Source organism: Colias eurytheme, chromosome 26 (genome assembly GCF_061535395.1).
Source record: "Colias eurytheme isolate Ceu_HAF_F1 chromosome 26, ilColEury1 Martin Lab GWU primary, whole genome shotgun sequence".
Classification (NCBI taxonomy): Eukaryota; Metazoa; Arthropoda; class Insecta; order Lepidoptera; family Pieridae; genus Colias; species Colias eurytheme.
In genome coordinates, this window is record NC_143005.1 from 1,949,295 (window position 1) to 1,966,947 (window position 17,653).

The 17,653-nt window shown below is 33.8% G+C and overlaps 1 protein-coding gene across 1 annotated transcript; it reads left to right on the plus strand.

The window, feature by feature from the left end:
* The first annotated feature begins 938 nt into the window (after positions 1 to 938).
* Cyp40 (Cyclophilin 40) lies at positions 939 to 14,085 on the plus strand. Its single transcript, XM_090116990.1, has 8 exons — positions 939 to 1,182; positions 1,993 to 2,130; positions 2,745 to 2,851; positions 8,320 to 8,505; positions 10,817 to 10,936; positions 11,553 to 11,712; positions 12,079 to 12,182; positions 13,555 to 14,085. Exons 1-8 carry the CDS (start codon positions 1,110 to 1,112, stop codon positions 13,807 to 13,809), a joined length of 1,143 nt encoding a protein of 380 aa, XP_089973116.1. The 5' UTR covers positions 939 to 1,109; the 3' UTR covers positions 13,810 to 14,085.
* The last annotated feature ends 3,568 nt before the right edge of the window (positions 14,086 to 17,653 follow it).

Below are 17,653 nucleotides of genomic sequence, written 5' to 3' on the forward strand. Positions count from 1 at the left end.
CCATTTGGAAGTCAGGATGGCTTCTGACTGACTAATTTAGAAGCCTAATTAGAAACGCATTGAGGAAGGTGTAATCATAATTAGTTACTTAAAACATTTAAATACCTACTTTTAGATATGAATCATATATAGCCGCTCGTAAAAGTGATACCTGCGCTGCGTGGCGACGCGTCACGCGACGCATCACTCATCGCTTTATTATGATGGTATAGAAACACAGTATATACGCTGTACTATTTTTTTATTTTTAACTAAATTCGTCGTACAAAATAATGTCAATGTTTCGTTAACGGCTCACATTTACAAATATATTTTTGTCGTAAGGACAAACTGAAATATTAATCATAATACGAATATTTTTAACAACACAGATTCAACACACCTATTTTTCTTTGAATAAATAGGAAGTATTGTACTGAGATAAAAGTATCTTGTTTCTGAATTAACGATGCAGATGTCACAAGATTTAATAATATTATGTAAAACGATCTAAGAAATAATTTGAAGATAATTTCTGCACCCCCTTGTTCTAAAATATTCGTTATCTTCATTATCTGATTTGCTTTCTTTTAAGACAGAGTGATCAGAAGCTTCTATTTGTAAATGACCTTCTAAATTAAGGAAGGTGTAATAAGCGCATAATGTAAAATCATTTTTAATTTTTAAAATATTAAGAATGTTCATGTTTTTAGAAGAACGAGAAGATAAAAGATTTTTTAAACTTTTATACTTAGTTATATTGTAACTATGATAGTTATCCTAACATTAATACCGTGTTTGCCCAAGTGTTTGCCCAATATACATTCTTATATTCGATGATATGTGATATTGTGTGATCGCCATAATAATCTGACGTTCAATTTTGACGGGATCTGAGTTCTGACAGTTGACATTCAGATATCGTTCTGTGATTGAGCCTGTGGATTGAGCCTTTGAGGTAGGTCGTAAATTCGCAAACCGTCCTTTTCTTTGTTTTTATTTTGTTTAATAGTTTCATTGAATAATTTCTGAATAAAAAATAATGAGATCGTCAATTAAACGTTTGTGGTTGTGCTTTTACATCAATATCCTAGCGTAAAAGTGTTATCATCGATGTGATCTGGATAAAAATGATATCGGAGACTCAAACAAAACAAAGAAACCCTTTAGTATATTTAGATATATCAATAGACGGTGTTAAAGGTTAGTACAAAGTGCCGTTTAATTATTTCTAATGGATTTTTCAATAAATAGCATATATAACTGCAATTTTTTATGTTGTTCAAATGTGTGATTTATTTATAATTTTATCCATTATACTCACTGATTTCTTATTCAGTTCAGTGGGACGAGGTCGCGTAACATTGCAAAGTGCATAATATCTGAATTCATATTTTGTTTACCGAAATGAAAACAAGAAGTTTGGTTAGGGCTGTCATTTCAATTATATTACAATTGTTTTGCAGAATTGAGTTGAAAATGTATGACACATTCACAAAAAATATTGCCTTCATATTTTTAAAGTATTAAATTTGATGTTCAATGTTTGGAATACATGAACTGTAATACAAATAATTACATTTTTGATATCTTATAATTGTATTACCTGACCTGTAGTTCATAAGTTCACATTACAGATTAAAATACAGAGACAAAGCTAAGCTTAGTTTGTGTGATATTAATAATGTTATCTATACAATTATTATAAAGCTGAAGAGTTTGTTTGTTTGAATGCACTGATCTCAGGAACTACTGGTCCGATTTGAAAAATTCTTTCAGTGTTAGATAGACTATTTATTGAGGAAGGCTTTAGGCTATATATTATAACGCTAAGACCAACAGAAGCGGAGTCACATGGTCGAAACCGCGGAGCGCAGCTAGTTATTAACTTAAAGCTTTATGGTTTTAAGTGTTACTTAATTGAACCATACATTTTTATCATAATGACTCTATATTTTGGAAGTTTATAAATAGCCTTACATTATTTGTTATTTATAAATTAATTATTTTTAGCTGGTCGAGTGGTGATAGAGTTGAGGCGGGATGTCGTACCAAAAACGGCAGAGAATTTTAGAGCTTTATGTACTGGAGAGAAGGGCATCGGTACTTTAGGAAAACCCTTACATTACAAAGGCGTTAAATTCCATAAAGGTAAGACAAAAATACATAATCTCTAAATAAATATGTTTCATATTAGATATCAGGTACTGAGTTGTGATTGAATGTGCAATAAATGTAAATAAAACATAATTTAGACATTTATCATTCCTTATCACTTATGGAATTGCTAATGTTCAAATGTAACTGTATTTAATGTGTATATTTTCATATTTCCTTCTGTACAAATATCTTGTTGCTATGATGGTTACAGTGATTATATATCCAATCCATACTAATATTATAAATGGGAAAGTAACTCTGTCTGTCTGTCTGGTACTCAATCACGCCTTAACTACTGAACCAATTTGCATGAAATTTGGTATAGAGATATGTATTTTGATACCCGAGAAAGGACATAGGATAGGTTTTATCCCGGAAATCCCACGGGAACGGGAACTATGCAGGTTTTTCTTTGACTGTGCGGGCGATGCCGCGAGTGGAAAGCATGCATTCAAAAAGATTCTGTGGAGTGTTCTAATACTGAACTAGACTGAATATGAGTTTTCGCTTACACTAAATGATCACGAAAGAATGCTCTTGCTCTAGCCCTATATTCGTTTGATGTAAATTCTCCGTATGAATAATAATTAAATTGTTATTTTTAGCGATATCACAGTTTATGGTACAAAGTGGTGATATAATCAATGGTGATGGCACCGGCGGTGAGAGTATCTATGGACCAACATTTGAAGATGAAAACTTTATACTTAAGGTATGTTTTTATGTATAATTTGAAACTTCTTAACTTGTTAATATTTTATTAAGGAAGTATTGAAACATTGCCGAAAGAATTAGGCATATAAATTTAAAAGTACATACATAAAGGTACATATGAATCAAATATAATATGAAATAGAAATAAATAAATGCGAAAGTAATTCAGTCTCGGAAATCTCACGGGAACGGGAACTACGGAACGGGGTTTTCCATTGAAAACGCGGGCGAAACCCGCGCAGGAAGCTAGTGTGAAATAATTAATTAATTCTTTATAACAGAAAAAATAAATAAACCGTCTGCAAAGACCGTAGAGCAAATTTAAATGTGAGGAGGAGAACAAGGGAGGCATCGTAAAAAAATCAAAATTCATTCACCCAGTCGAAAGTTAAGGTAACAAACACAAAAAATAAAGTTTTCTCCTTTTTTTGAAGTCGGTTGAAAATTACGATCATGGCTTACGTAAGATAATTGCATTCCGGCTCGGTCAGGTAAATAATAAGGTACATAATGAGCAATAACGTCCCTGAAGAATATAGAAATGAAAATCGACGCGACGGCGCCTGTACATAGTAGATAGCTACTTATATTTATGAAAGAACTTATATTATTTGTAGTATTAGTATTGTACATTTTTCTAGAAGCGGTCTACGATTTCGTTCAAAGTACGAAAAACTTGAAATTATTTTATTTACAATAGAATGCAAAGCAATGGATATAAAGATTAAGGACGCTGTCACAAATCTGCGTTACTCAAATTTAGGTATCTAACGACGTAACTTTGTTCGCGGCAATATCACGCTCACGTAAACATAGCGCATTCCATTTTATAGACCATCTTCATACTTGATATTATTTTTAATTTTTGATATTATGTATTTTTATTGAAATTGATTCCAGAAGATTACTAGGAACTTTAAAAATTCATTTTGTTACTTTTATTAGTAGGTACGATCCTAATAAGTATGTTAGTATATTCAAACAACTTAAAAAAGTGTGACTATTTTACATCATTATTTCATTGAATAATAATCTATGAATTGTATACAATATCAAAGCTTTTTAAGAAATGTAGAATTATTATCATACATAATATGATGTTACCGGCACTGTATTAAATCCGGCATTGTATACAATTCTTAGTAAATGTATGTTATTCCGAAAAATAGTCGGAATGAAATAAATTATAGGTATTCGTCACATAACACATTACCTAGGATACTCTTAAATCTGAAATTTTTCCTACGTAGCAAACACATTTGCAAGTGTGGGTAGTTTTTGGGGTAGCTATTAACCAATATGAGGTCAAAACTAAAATCCAAGATGGCGCCGACGAAAATTTTATATCTTTTCGTCATGGGTGTCATTTTCAAGGTTTTGGAGTAGCTCTTAACAAATATGAGGTCAAAACTAAAATCCAAGATGGCGCCGACGAAAATTTGACTTTTTTCGTGATGGGTGTCATTTTCATGGTTTTTGGGGTAGCTATTAACGAATATGAGGTTAAAACCAAAATCCAAGATGGCGCCGACGAAAATTTGACTTTTTTCGTGATGGGTGTCATTTTCATGGTTTTTGGGGTAGCTATTAACGAATATGAGGTTAAAACCAAAATCCAAGATGGCGCCGACGAAAATTTGACATCTTGTCGTCATAGGTGTAATTTTCTTAATAATTAAGAAGTAAACTAAAATAAAATAACAGATTTTCATCGGCGCCATCTTGGATTTTATTTTTGACCTCATATTGGTTAATAGCTACCCCAAAAACCATGAAAATGACACCCATGACGAAAAGATGTAAAATTTTCGTCGGCGCCATCTTGGATTTTAGTTTTGACCTCATATTGGTTAATAGCTACCCCAAAAACCATGAAAATGACACCCATGACGAAAAGATGTAAAATTGTCACCGGCGCCATCTTGGATTTTAGTTCTGACCTCAAATTGCGTAATATCCACCCCAAAAACCATGAAAATGACACCCATCATGGAAAGATGTAAAATTTTCGTCGGCGCCATCTTGGATTTTATTTTTGACCTCATATTGGTTAATAGCTACCCCAAAAACCATGAAAATGACACCCATGACGAAAAGATGTAAAATTTTCGTCGGCGCCATCTTGGATTTTATTTTTGACCTCATATTAGTTAATAGCTACCCCAAAAACCATGAAAATGACACCCATGATGAAAAGATGTAAAATTTTCGTCGGCGCCATCTTGGATTTTATTTTTGACCTCATATTGGTTAATAGCTACCCCAAAAACCATGAAAATGACACCCATGACGAAAAGATGTAAAATTTTCGTCGGCGCCATCTTGGATTTTATTTTTGACCTCATATTGCGTAATATCCACCCCAAAAACCATGAAAATGACACCCATCACGGAAAGATGTAAAATTTTCGTCGGCGCCATCTTGGATTTTAGTTTTGACCTCATATTGGTTAATAGCTACCCCAAAAACCATGAAAATGACACCCATGATGAAAAGATGTAAAATTTTCGTCGGCGCCATCTTGGATTTTATTTTTGACCTCATATTGGTTAATAGCTACCCCAAAAACCATGAAAATGACACCCATGACGAAAAGATGGCAAATTTTCGTCGGCGCCATTTTGGATTTAAGTTTTGTCAAATTGCTTTACCCCACCAATCCGTTCAACAACTCAGTCAACATAATTTTTAAAACATAATTTTAAATTACAAATAACTGGAATATGAAACTTATACAGTTTACTCTTATAAAGTATCAAATATTTCAAATCACGAAAACGACAGTATACGCACAATAATCTTTTTCTAATTCGTTTTTATTTTTGGGACGAGGAGCGATACACCCGTCCTTCCAAGAGCGCTTCTGAGCGCGGTCTGACGACCCGCGAGAGCAAAATGTATGAAGAAATCGACAAGTATTTTTAATTTAGCTTATAATTGAAATAAAATTTTGATTTAGATACAAAAAAATTATCACAATCTATAAAGGACTATATATCCCTCAATAATTTATAGGTAAGAAGATAGATTAGGCTTTTAATTTTCTTAAAAGTGTACCGGTTTAGACCCCATTTTTTTGCATTTTATGCGATCATTGTGCTAGGAAAATCGTATTTCAGTGACAATTTTGTATGACGTCGTACAATTTTCATAAGATGATCGTAGAACTGAATATATTATCTTTAAATTAAGATATTACTTTGTTCTCACGTGTAAGTGCTTTGAGTTAAAATTGTACCGTAAAATAGCGGTTTTTGTTAAAAAACTGTTATAGCACCCTTAAAGAATCTTCAGAGCTTTCATTGAATTCCATCTCCATATTTTGCTCAGCCTTAATTTGTTTTAAATACGTAAGTACCTAGGTACTTTACATTCTAGTTTTCTTACAAGTTTATTCTGGATGCATCTATGCAGTATTAATAAAAATGTCACAGATCCTTTGTAAGTAGTACATATCTCTTTAATATTAAAGTTTTCTTTAGTTCTGTTTTTATATGCTTTTGATAGTGGAATGTATAATTTGTTTATTTTAGCGATGTGATACGCAACCATTGCATACTTGATACATTTAACATTATACTCGTATAGGTACATAACTATGTCTAGTACCTACTCATTTTTATACTATGGCTATATTATAGTATGTAGTGAACTCTACAATATTCTAGTAACGTAGGCCGTATAATTTTAAATTTTAATCGTCTTCATGTTAAAAACTATGTTGTCTTGTTGTGTGTTTTGTACTCATATTAGATTTACTCGGTGTAAAAATAAAATATGTATGATAAATTGTATGAAAATATAAGGCCACATAGATATGTACTTGATATGTAGTTAATTATTCGAGTAAATATTTATAAAAGGTAATTCGAATAAATTTGAACTCTATACATTTGATGATTGTTATTTGTTACGTAAGTACATATATGGAAGAATACCACAACCCAATGACATTTTAAATTAGCATGACGCTATTAATTATTATACGTTTTTAAAACGTGGTGCGCTTTATACAAATAGAATATTATCTTTTCATTTCCGTGTTATAGTCAAAAATGGTTATTTAATCTGATCACTTCATTGATAAATTTGATGCCATGATACTCTGCCCGAATTAATCAATATAAAATTTGGTTTACAATGCAAATTTATACAAAAAGACAATATTATAATGTTTTCTAAAAGATACCTATTCCGTTTTATGAATGTATACTGCAAAATAAATCCGTCATATTATATAGGTAAATGTTAAATAAAAATCACGAACGCAAGTACTCGTAAAACCTATGTACTACTCGACCAAGCCAACTAGACGCTCGGGTGGAATGCGGCCTCCCCGCCCGCTTACCGCCTCAGGTACCGCGTTCGCCTTAGTACGGTTCGCAGCATCGACGCATTCGTACGTTTCGCATCGCTAGTTATTTCTGTACTTTTTATTATTAATCGTTAAAGCTTGTTGTTGACTGTTAAGTTTTTCGTTGTTATTTGTTTAAGTTTTTACTGTGTTGTTATTCATAGACAGCCCTCGAAATGGGGAAAAATAAGACTATTCATAGCGGAGAGCGAACAGTGATATTATTAATATTTTTTTTTTGCTATCTGTACCCGAGACATGGGCGGGTGACGTCACAGTTGAAAAGGGTCTAGTTGGCTTGGTCGAGTAGTATATCTAAAAAGTACGTAAGTACCTACTAGTATATCTAAGCATAATAATTATTCGAATACAGCATGGGTATAGTAAAACAAAAAAGAATGTAAATTCCTTTATTTTAACAAATAAAATACAACAACTTTGATAAATCGACCCATATTTCCAAATGAGTATTATCAAACGTATATTTCAATATGAAGCGGGCGTGCTTAGTACGTCTTGCAGTTCTGCGTGACGAGCGTGCGGTGTCCCCGCGTATAAACCGTCGCAAGCATATATCGCAGCTGTGCAGTGTTAGCTTAGTGGTGAGGATCTCGTACTTAAAATCGATAAGTCCAGGAGATGAGACCATGCGAGCGTGCAGGAAATAAATTGGTTTTTCAATTTAACTGCGCGTGTTGATAACATCATAAACGGTGAAGAAAAACATCAAAATTTCGACGACATGTGACATCTACCGCACCCGCACTTAGCGATGGTCTGTAACCTCATAGGAGGCCCGCGTCCCAGTAGTGGGAACGTATATGGGCTGATGATTATGTATATAATCTGCGCGCCATTTTTTTGCTCTAACTAAGTTTTAAAAATTATTATCTAGTTAGGTACTAATACCGATAAAAGTTATTCCTTTGCAGTTTTCCGTATTATTTGTATTATTTGTGCAATATCGTAACACACACGAAGGCATAATTGATGCGTTTCACTTTAAAACAAATAAAAAATGAGCGTGCAGTTACGGCATATGGCGTATGTTGAGCGGAACATAAGTGATGTAGGCGGTGTCGTCTCCATATGTATATCTCAATGATTGCAGCACGAGGCGGGCGTGCTCAGCATGGCGAACGCAGGGCGGCCGCATACAAACGGCTCGCAGTTCTGCGTGACGAGCGTGCCGTGCCCGCACCTCGACGGCACTAACGTGGTGTTCGGGCACGTGCTCGCGGGCCTGCGTGTGCTCGAAGAGGTGCAGCGGACGGCGGACGACTGTCGGCCTAGTGTGGTGAGTTTTTTTTCTTTGCCTCAAATTCATACTTTTTCTTCGCAACAAATTCATACTTTTTTTTCAAGTACTAGCTTTCCGCCCGAGACTTCGCCCGCTTTGTCTAAAACAACATTTTTGTACTAAAACAAAAAATCATCAAAATCTTAATTTTAAGATCTACAAACACAGACGGCGGAAAGCATCTTTGTTTTCTATGATACTTTCCCTATGATACTTTCCCTATGATGCACAATATATTTCGATTTTCCAAATTTTTTTTTATTTATTTGAAATTTGCACTGTTCGCTTTATTAAAAGTAAATCTAGAGAAACATTGAACACATTCTTTAATCTTTATGTTTGTAAATTATAGCTACATTATTTGATAAGATGAATGGAAATTATTCTAAGGGCCGATTTTTCAATCGCGAGATAAACAGTCTAATAACTACCCCTCGAATAGATTTATTCAATTATTTATCTAACTCATTACGGCTCGCCTATTTTTCAATCGTGATTTATTTGATGAATAACTATTTGACCAAATATTTCCATATTGGTAGCACTGCTCTCGGAGTGGCGAAACAAACATATTAAATTAGTCAGGTTAGAGCGGGATAGAGTCAAATCTTGCAATTTGTCAACAACCGTCATTATGACTCGCGTCAGGAGTGCACTTGTCTTCTATGATTGTTGATTGTTGTTTTGATTCGAGTAAAGAGTTTGGTTAAATTTGTGTTTCAATTTATATATTTTACGATGGAAACGACATACAGCATACTTAAAGGCAGCGTTCGGCAAATTTTCAATGGCATGGTCATCAGTACTATCAAAAACATCAATTTCAATATGATTTTAATTGATAATAATTATATAGAAAGAGGTTTAATTGTTAATAATTCTACGCTCTATGTTATGACATACGAAAATATCTCAAATTTGACGCGTCAGTTGTCAACTCAAACGCCTAATGGCTCATTCACATTCGCAACGCCGCCGGTGTAGGACGTCAACATGAACGCCGAGGGAGTTACGGTCACCGAACGTGACATATTAATAAAATTGCTGGAACTATATAAAGACTTTCCCTGTTTGTGGGACTTAAGTAACAAAGATTACGCAAATAGAGATGCCAGAAATCAAGCGTATTTTATTATGTTAGAAGTATTAAAAAAAATTGACAGTGCGGCTACATTAAAAACCTTAAAAAATAAGTTGTAAGTGCCGCATATGACTGTAATTTTCTCTATTTCTATAGTAGAATTTAGCCCATTCTCTTCGTACTATGGTCAACTGACATATTACTCTATGGTCAACTGACGGCTGGAAGGCCAACCGTCGGACAATCTGTAGCAATGTTGGAATGGTTGCCTTGTCGGTTCCGATATGGTTGGCACCAACCAAATCGGAGCGTCTGTAGATACATTAACAGTCGAATAGCGCGCTATCTGGCCGTTGGAGCGGCAAATAGATTTATTCCTCAAATAACGTAGTTATTCGATAGATAAGTCCTATTCGTCTATTGAAAAATTGAATATTTTGTTAACTGAAGAATAAAGTCTATCTAGCTGTTTATCTGGGCATTGAAAAATCGGCCCTAAGTCATATATTAACATCAGTGGATTTGAGTTGAAAAAGTTGAAAGAATTAATATCCCTTTTTTGAAGTCGGTTCATTAACAATTAATGTCAAGTGTCAAGTTCAAGTAATAATTGTACCCTTGTATAATTCCTATGTATTGTTATAATATTTCTATTTACATAATACGTGTATGCAGTTAATTTAAACGCTTTTATCTCTCTAATGATGGAAGAAAACGATTAGCGACTATTCATTGCCATTATTGACTTTATAACTGTTAAATTAATGTATAGAGCGTTAAGTAAATAACTCTATCGTTAAGATACATAATGCGAGAACTATCTAATGTATAATTTTATATCACTACTAGTGCGCTTAGTCATCTCTTTAAATCATAGGTTCTTATGTATAAATAATAGTTCCTTCTAGTAATTACCGTTCTTAGTACCAAATGGCTTGTTTTCAGACTGACAATATTAATAATTATTGATATCAATAATTGATGTCTTTAAAATATTGCAATTTTAAGAACATTATATCATTTTAACATTTATTTACTTCTCTCTATAACCATTTTATGACACTGATAATGGAATAAAGTTTTTAATAAAAGTGAGAGCTTAGGATATTTTAAGAATTGTGGCTATTGTTGCCTGTTGATTTAATTATATATACAAGCCAAATAATCATGAATTTTGCAACTATAAAAATTCATAATACATATTTATAAACAATGCGGCAATTTCAGGATTGCGTTATAGAGGATTGTGGGGAGATAACCGACCTGGAGACGTGGGACGTCTGCTGCAGAGATGGAACAACGGATCACTTGCCGGAGTATCCCGAAGATTTGAGGACTGAGCTCACGGTAAGTTTAATGCTAGATGGTTCTCTGTTTACTTGACTTGTGACTTATTTAAGACTTTACAAGTCTGTTGTGATATGTGAAAGAAAAATGTTTGTGGGTTAGGTTTTAGTGTGGGAAGGGGATTTTTATAGATCTCTATAGTAGAATCACCACATACAATGTTTTGACATCATTAATTTTCTTTTTCACGTATAAAACGGATTGCATCTCGCTACACTACTTCGCCTACACGAGTTGGCAGTTACCGTTACCTATAGCTTTTCTACAGATCTATATCTATAAAACAATTTTAGCCAGATGTATAGTCCGTCAACCATATACGTTCTAGTTAAAATGTCTGTTCAGTGTGCATATATGTGTGTGACGTCGCGTCTTATACACGTACGCACACATACTTGCACATACGTACGCACCTTGCATGAATGCGCTTACTGCAACGCGTATAGCCCGAGACGGTCAGTTTTACAAACACCTTAGATTATTATATTATGCTGTAGCCTGTAACACAGTTTTGAAATAACAGGCTTTAGTTTCCCCAAATATATAAACTGTATTACTTTAAAACTTATTCAATAAAGGTTTTTTTCTATTTTCTGTTTTCTTTTTCGTAAACCAGGTGGACGAGTTACTAGCCGGCATACAGGACATAAAGTGCAGTGGAAACGCGCACTTCGGCAGCGCGCGGTACAAAGCGGCCGCCGGCAAGTACAGCAAGTGTCTGCGGTACGTCGAGCACGTGGCTTCCACGCTGCCCGAAGGGGACGAGCGGCACAAGTGTTAGTTTAAATTTTATTTATTTTATTGAAGTGAAACTTCTTTATCGGGGTTGGACAAAAATTTAGTGTAACATTTTTTCGTTACGCCGTACGCGTGACATTTTTGCGTTACACCGTACGCGTGACATTTTTGCGTTACGCCATACTCGTGACATTTTTAAGGTCATAAAGAAGTTTCACTTCTTACGTGTGTACTGTAGTACACGCATACATTTTTATTTTTTATGTATGTAAGTACACCGATTACTCCGAGGTTTCTTAACCGATTTACGTGATTCTTTTTTTGTTCGATGCGGGATGGTGTCGAATTGGTCCCATAAAAATTTTATTCGGATAGGCCCAGTAGTTTTGTATTTGTATGTGCAGTGTGCGAAATGATGGAGACGTACCGTGCGCAGTGCAGCCTCAACCTGGCCGCGTGCTACGCGCGCCTGCAGCGGCACCGCGCCACGCTCACCTGCTGCACTGAGGTGGGACACAAACAAACAAACACACGCACCCATCCATACATACAACCGAACACATACACAAACACGTGCTACACACCAGGATACCTAAATACAGGCGCGCATATACTCAAGTAAATAACAAAATACAGGCGCGCATATACCCAGGTAAATTACAAAATACAGGCGCGCATATACCCAGGTAAATTACAAAATACAGGCGCGCATATACCCAGTTAAATTACAAAATACAGGCGCGCATATACCCAGGTAAATTACAAAATACAGGCGCGCATATACCCAGGTAAATTGCAAAATACTTGCACGCATATTCCCAGGTAAATAACAAAATACAGGCGCGCATATACCCAGGTAAATTACAAAATACAGGCGCGCATATACCCAGGTAAATTACAAAATACAGGCGCGCAAATACCCAGTTAAATTACAAAATACAGGCGCGCATATATCCAGGTAAATTACAAAATACAGGCGCGCATATACCCAGGTAAATTGCAAAATAATTGCACGCATATTCCCAGGTAAATAACAAAATACAGGCGCGCATATACCCAGGTAAATTGCAAAATAATTGCACGCATATTCCCAGGTAAATAACAAAATACAGGCGCGCATATATCCAGGTAAATTACAAAATACAGGCGCGCATATACCCAGGTAAATTGCAAAATAATTGCACGCATATACCCAGGTAAATTGCAAAATAATTGCACGCATATTCCCAGGTAAATAACAAAATACAGGCGCGCATATACCCAGGTAAATTGCAAAATACTTGCACGCATATTCCCAGGTAAATAACAAAATACAGGCGCGCATATACCCAGGTAAATTACAAAATACAGGCGCGCATATACCCAGGTAAATTACAAAATACAGGCGCGCATATACCCAGGTAAATTGCAAAATAATTGCACGCATATTCCCAGGTAAATTACAAAATACAGGCGCGCATATACAAACGCGTACACACACGCATACACGACGTACCCACGCACGCACAAATTCATAGCCTGCATATACATTAACACACCCACACCTGCAGTTGTTCTGCATGCACTGCACATTTTCGTATATTTTGTGAGCATTCACAACAAAATCAGCACACTACCCTACATAATGAATAGATCCCCACGAATCATGCTTATGAGGGAGACACAATAACGACTTTTTAATATGTACAAATTAAAAAAATGGTACATCTAATACTAACAATTTTTCCTTCGTGTTGCTACTGTGTACGTTTTCCATATAATATTATCTACCAGAAATTCAAACAGCTCGTTTCACCACTTATTACAACAATGACGACGACGACAGCATAATAACATATTAATGAATGATAAGTATTTAAAAGCCAAACTTCTCTGCACAGGTATTACGCATTGACCCGAAAAACGAGAAAGCACTATACCGGCGCGGTCAAGCGAATTTCGCCCTAAAGAACTACGACGCGGCGCTATCAGATCTCAAATTAGCGGAAAAAGTGTCGCCCAACAATAAAGCGGTGCAAAGACTATTAGAGGAAGTGAAAACGACAAATAAAAACTACAACGACATACAAAAACAAAGGCTGTCAAAATTTTTTCGTGACCAAAAAGAAAAAGGAGCCGCCTTCGGACATCACTGAGTTGAGGTTGAACGTTGTTATTTATAAGATGTGAATATTGGCATCGAATTTGTTGATTGAGATTTTTGTACTTCCTATTTCAATACGTATACATATATATACTATACAGTATACATAGAGAAACACGTACTTTTGTTTAGGGTAACGGTATATCATAACGGGAAAAAATAATACTTACAAATCATATACGCAATCAATATGATGAATCTTTGTGTGAAATTTGGTTCTTAGTTATATATTGAACATTTCGGTATATATGTGTGTAGCCTATCTCTTTCTGTTTAAACACTAAAACGAAAAAGTATGTGTTTTAATAACCCCGCCCTTAATCTGAATAGAAAGCGTATTAGAAAATATCATACGTCTGAAAATGCGCTATTTTTAACCTTTTCTTTTAAGAATTCCATATTTATTTATTTATTTATTTATAACACTTCATTGTACAAAACAATATAGGAAATTTGGTACAAATTAGTGAGGTACAAAAATTTTGCACAATAGGCGGCCTTATTGCTACACAGCAATCTCTGCCAGGCAACCTGGTAGGAAAGGAAATGTGAGAAGAATAAGGATAGCGCAAAAAAGAAATAAAAGAAAGAATATATTTAAAAAAAATGCCTACATACTACATAAACTACATATACTGTACATAGATACCACATAGTTATATAAATATACTTGTATTATACACTACACAAACTACAATACCATACCACAGTCCCATACTAAAAAAATCCTTAAAAATTGGTATTTCGTGTTTTTTTATACACATAATGCGTATGTAACTTGCGTACACGCGGTCTGTGTGAAAAGCCTATTCGAACAAAACAAAATTATTGACATGTGTAATGAGCGTAAAGGTGTTTTTCCACTAATAATATGCGACGATTTATAGCAAGGAATGTGTTTTAAATTTGATGCGTTTGAAGCGAAACTATTGGTTACAAGCTGACCCGACGACGCTGTCCTGTCTTCGCGCAAATTGTCACACCCGTGAAGTTTATTATGCCCGCATTTTCTTATTTTTATTTAATTTCTTGAGTTTTTCTTTCATAAGATCCTTCCCCTGACAATAACGAACACATCAAAATAATAATTATCGGAATCGGTCCAGCCGTACACGCGTGATGCCTTGACCAAGGGAAATAGGGATTGTATAGAAGATTTACAAACTCATCCTCGCACATTATTGGTGAAAAAGCACCCTAAGTGTCGCTTCCGTAGGAAGTATTATTACGTAATATTTGCTAATAATATTCGGTGTTATTAAAGTAACAATGAAATTCTTTAGGAAATTAAATGAATTGTTAGTTTAATTTTACTATTGACCAATTAACTTTTTTGATATTGAAATTTATTTTCGAAATAATACTCTTTAGTCGTTTTATACAAATGCGATATAAATCTTTGATATATAGCGTGTTGTTAAAAACTTTTTTGTATTGGATTGATATTACACTTTCTTGTAATATCAAAATATAACAGTATATAACAAAAATAACGTAGAACCAACTTTGAACAAATTTTTAACTGTATTTCTAGATAACTTCTTAAATTTCTTCGCAATTAATTCAAATGAACGCTTTTATATATCTTGCCGTGAATAATAGTGCCTTAAACCTGTTATTTATAGCAAAATATTATTGAGTTATTGTATTGCATTGGTGGATATTATTTGGCTTTGACTCGTAGATAATTTGGAGCTTATTTGACGCACAAGTGTTTTTTCATTTTTATAAATGATTTTTAATGATTGGAATAGTGTGAGGTAATTGGTGATAATGTCACAATGACGTTGGCTACGATATATTGAAAAAAAGTGTTTCTAGAAAAAGGAAAAAGTATGAGAAGGAATGTTAAGATGGTTGATGTTTCAAGTATCAGTTTATTATAAAAAAGTCTAAACGTAAACGGCTCTACGAACTACAACGTACTATGACCGTAATAGTCGGCGCAAACCACTTGATGGCTGTTTGCGCCGACTAATAATATTTTTAAAATAATACTTTTTTATAGAATAGAAAAATAATATATTTATAAAGCATTTGAATGCCACAAAAGCAATATATCAAATTCACTTGATACATTTTTAAGTATATTTCGTACATGTTTTCGCTGACCTTAATAGTAACGTTGTAGGAGGTAGAATCCTTAACAGTCACAAACGGTCACTATCATGATGATGAGGTTTGAATATTAATGTAGATGGATGAAAAAATGTATGAAAGTGAGAATTAAAAAAAAGTTTTACAACTGAATAAACGAGATAATAGTCTTCAATCTTGAAAAAGTAGCTCTAGTATGGAGTTATAAAGAGGTGTGGAAAGTATAGAGAATGTGTAAAATCCGATGGTGCTATATCAACTAGCGAATTGGAAGTGCCAGATATATTAGACTAGCGAGTTGTAGGGGTTTTGAGCGTTTTTTTATAAATTTTTTATACATTAGGCATAAATTATTGCAAGGACTTGAACTGCGTCTAAGTGTCAAAGTGTAAGTGTTTCTTTATAAACATTTTTTTAGTGTTCAATTGATATTGTAGATAGTGACTTTCGCTTGTAATTTATTAACCGACTTCAAAAAAAGGAGGCGGTTCTCAATTCGGCTGGTATATTTTTTTAGGCAAATATGAACATTGAATGTCGTTTGGCTTGATATTTTGTAGCAGCCATTGTTGTGATTCTTTATATCTAATATAACTTTATGTCTTATATAATTTGGAGATATTTAAAAGCACATACATCGGCTGAGATGTAAAAGTATGATGCGTATTCCAATTGAACAAAAAATAATTTAAAGATATTACAAATATCTTATACACTCTGATTAAAAATCTTATACATACTTGAAATGTAGAAATATAATTTTTGCGACTAATATTTCAATATTTGTTAATACGCAATTAGGATTTCGATTTGTACCTTGATTTATACAATATGTTTGACAAAGAATTTGCATGTTCGATTTTACAATTTATACATGTGTGTGTTTATAACAATAAAATATGCAGAATAAGGTTACTGAATGTAGGGTAGTTATGAAAAACATTGTGAATTTCCTTTCTGGGGGGTTTGATTATAAGAATTAATATCTTATGTATAGATAAATTATGAAAATGGTTGCTTGATCGTATTTGGTACTAAATTCAACATCTACGTAATAATTTTACATTATTGGAAATATCTGTCTGTTTTGCCCTAAAGCACTTAGCTAGAAACTTGAAATACGTTGTAGTGTGAAAGGAAAACATCATTACCGTGCATTGAGGTATTATTACTATGTATAGAGAGTAATCGAACGAAATCTGATGGCGCCGCGGGGCGGCTAGTGAGTCATCATACACTTTGTAGATATTCTGCCTCTTATTACTTATAAATTAAAACCAATCAATGTAACAAAAAAATATTGTTTATCTTATTATCTTATTTATCTTATTAAAAAATATGAATAAACTTATCAATTAAAACCAATCAACCTAACAAAAAAAAAAATTGGTTTGAGACGATTGGCTCTAACTCGTGTTACAAATAGTGTAGTAGCGATGTCCTCTCTAGTACGTAGTACATAGTACTTCAATGGTACCGTGTATGTAAAACTAAGTGTAAATAGTTATAATTTAAGCTATTTATAAGTTCAAGCATACAAGTTAGGGTATGCTTAAATGATCTCTGTTACGTATTACTTATAATTACTGAACATCAATATGAAACACTAAAAAATGTGTGTTTTAAAATAATATAACTTTTAACTAGTTTTTGTTTTGGTTATACTAACTCGTAATAAACTAACTTGGGTTTCTTTTTGTAAATAGTTTAGTTATCTAGAATATTAAAGATTACTTTTA

What these genes read in the sequence shown, in the direction of transcription:
- Cyp40 (XM_090116990.1), top strand. Translation starts at nt 1,110, where the DNA reads ATGATATCGGAGACTCAAACAAAACAAAGAAACCCTTTAGTATATTTA. An exon ending in AGGCGTTAAATTCCATAAAG is followed by an intron (nt 2,131 to 2,744) that starts GTAAGACAAAAA and finishes TGTTATTTTTAG; the next exon opens with CGATATCACAGTTTATGGTA. An exon ending in CGCTCACCTGCTGCACTGAG is followed by an intron (nt 12,183 to 13,554) that starts GTGGGACACAAA and finishes TTCTCTGCACAG; the next exon opens with GTATTACGCATTGACCCGAA.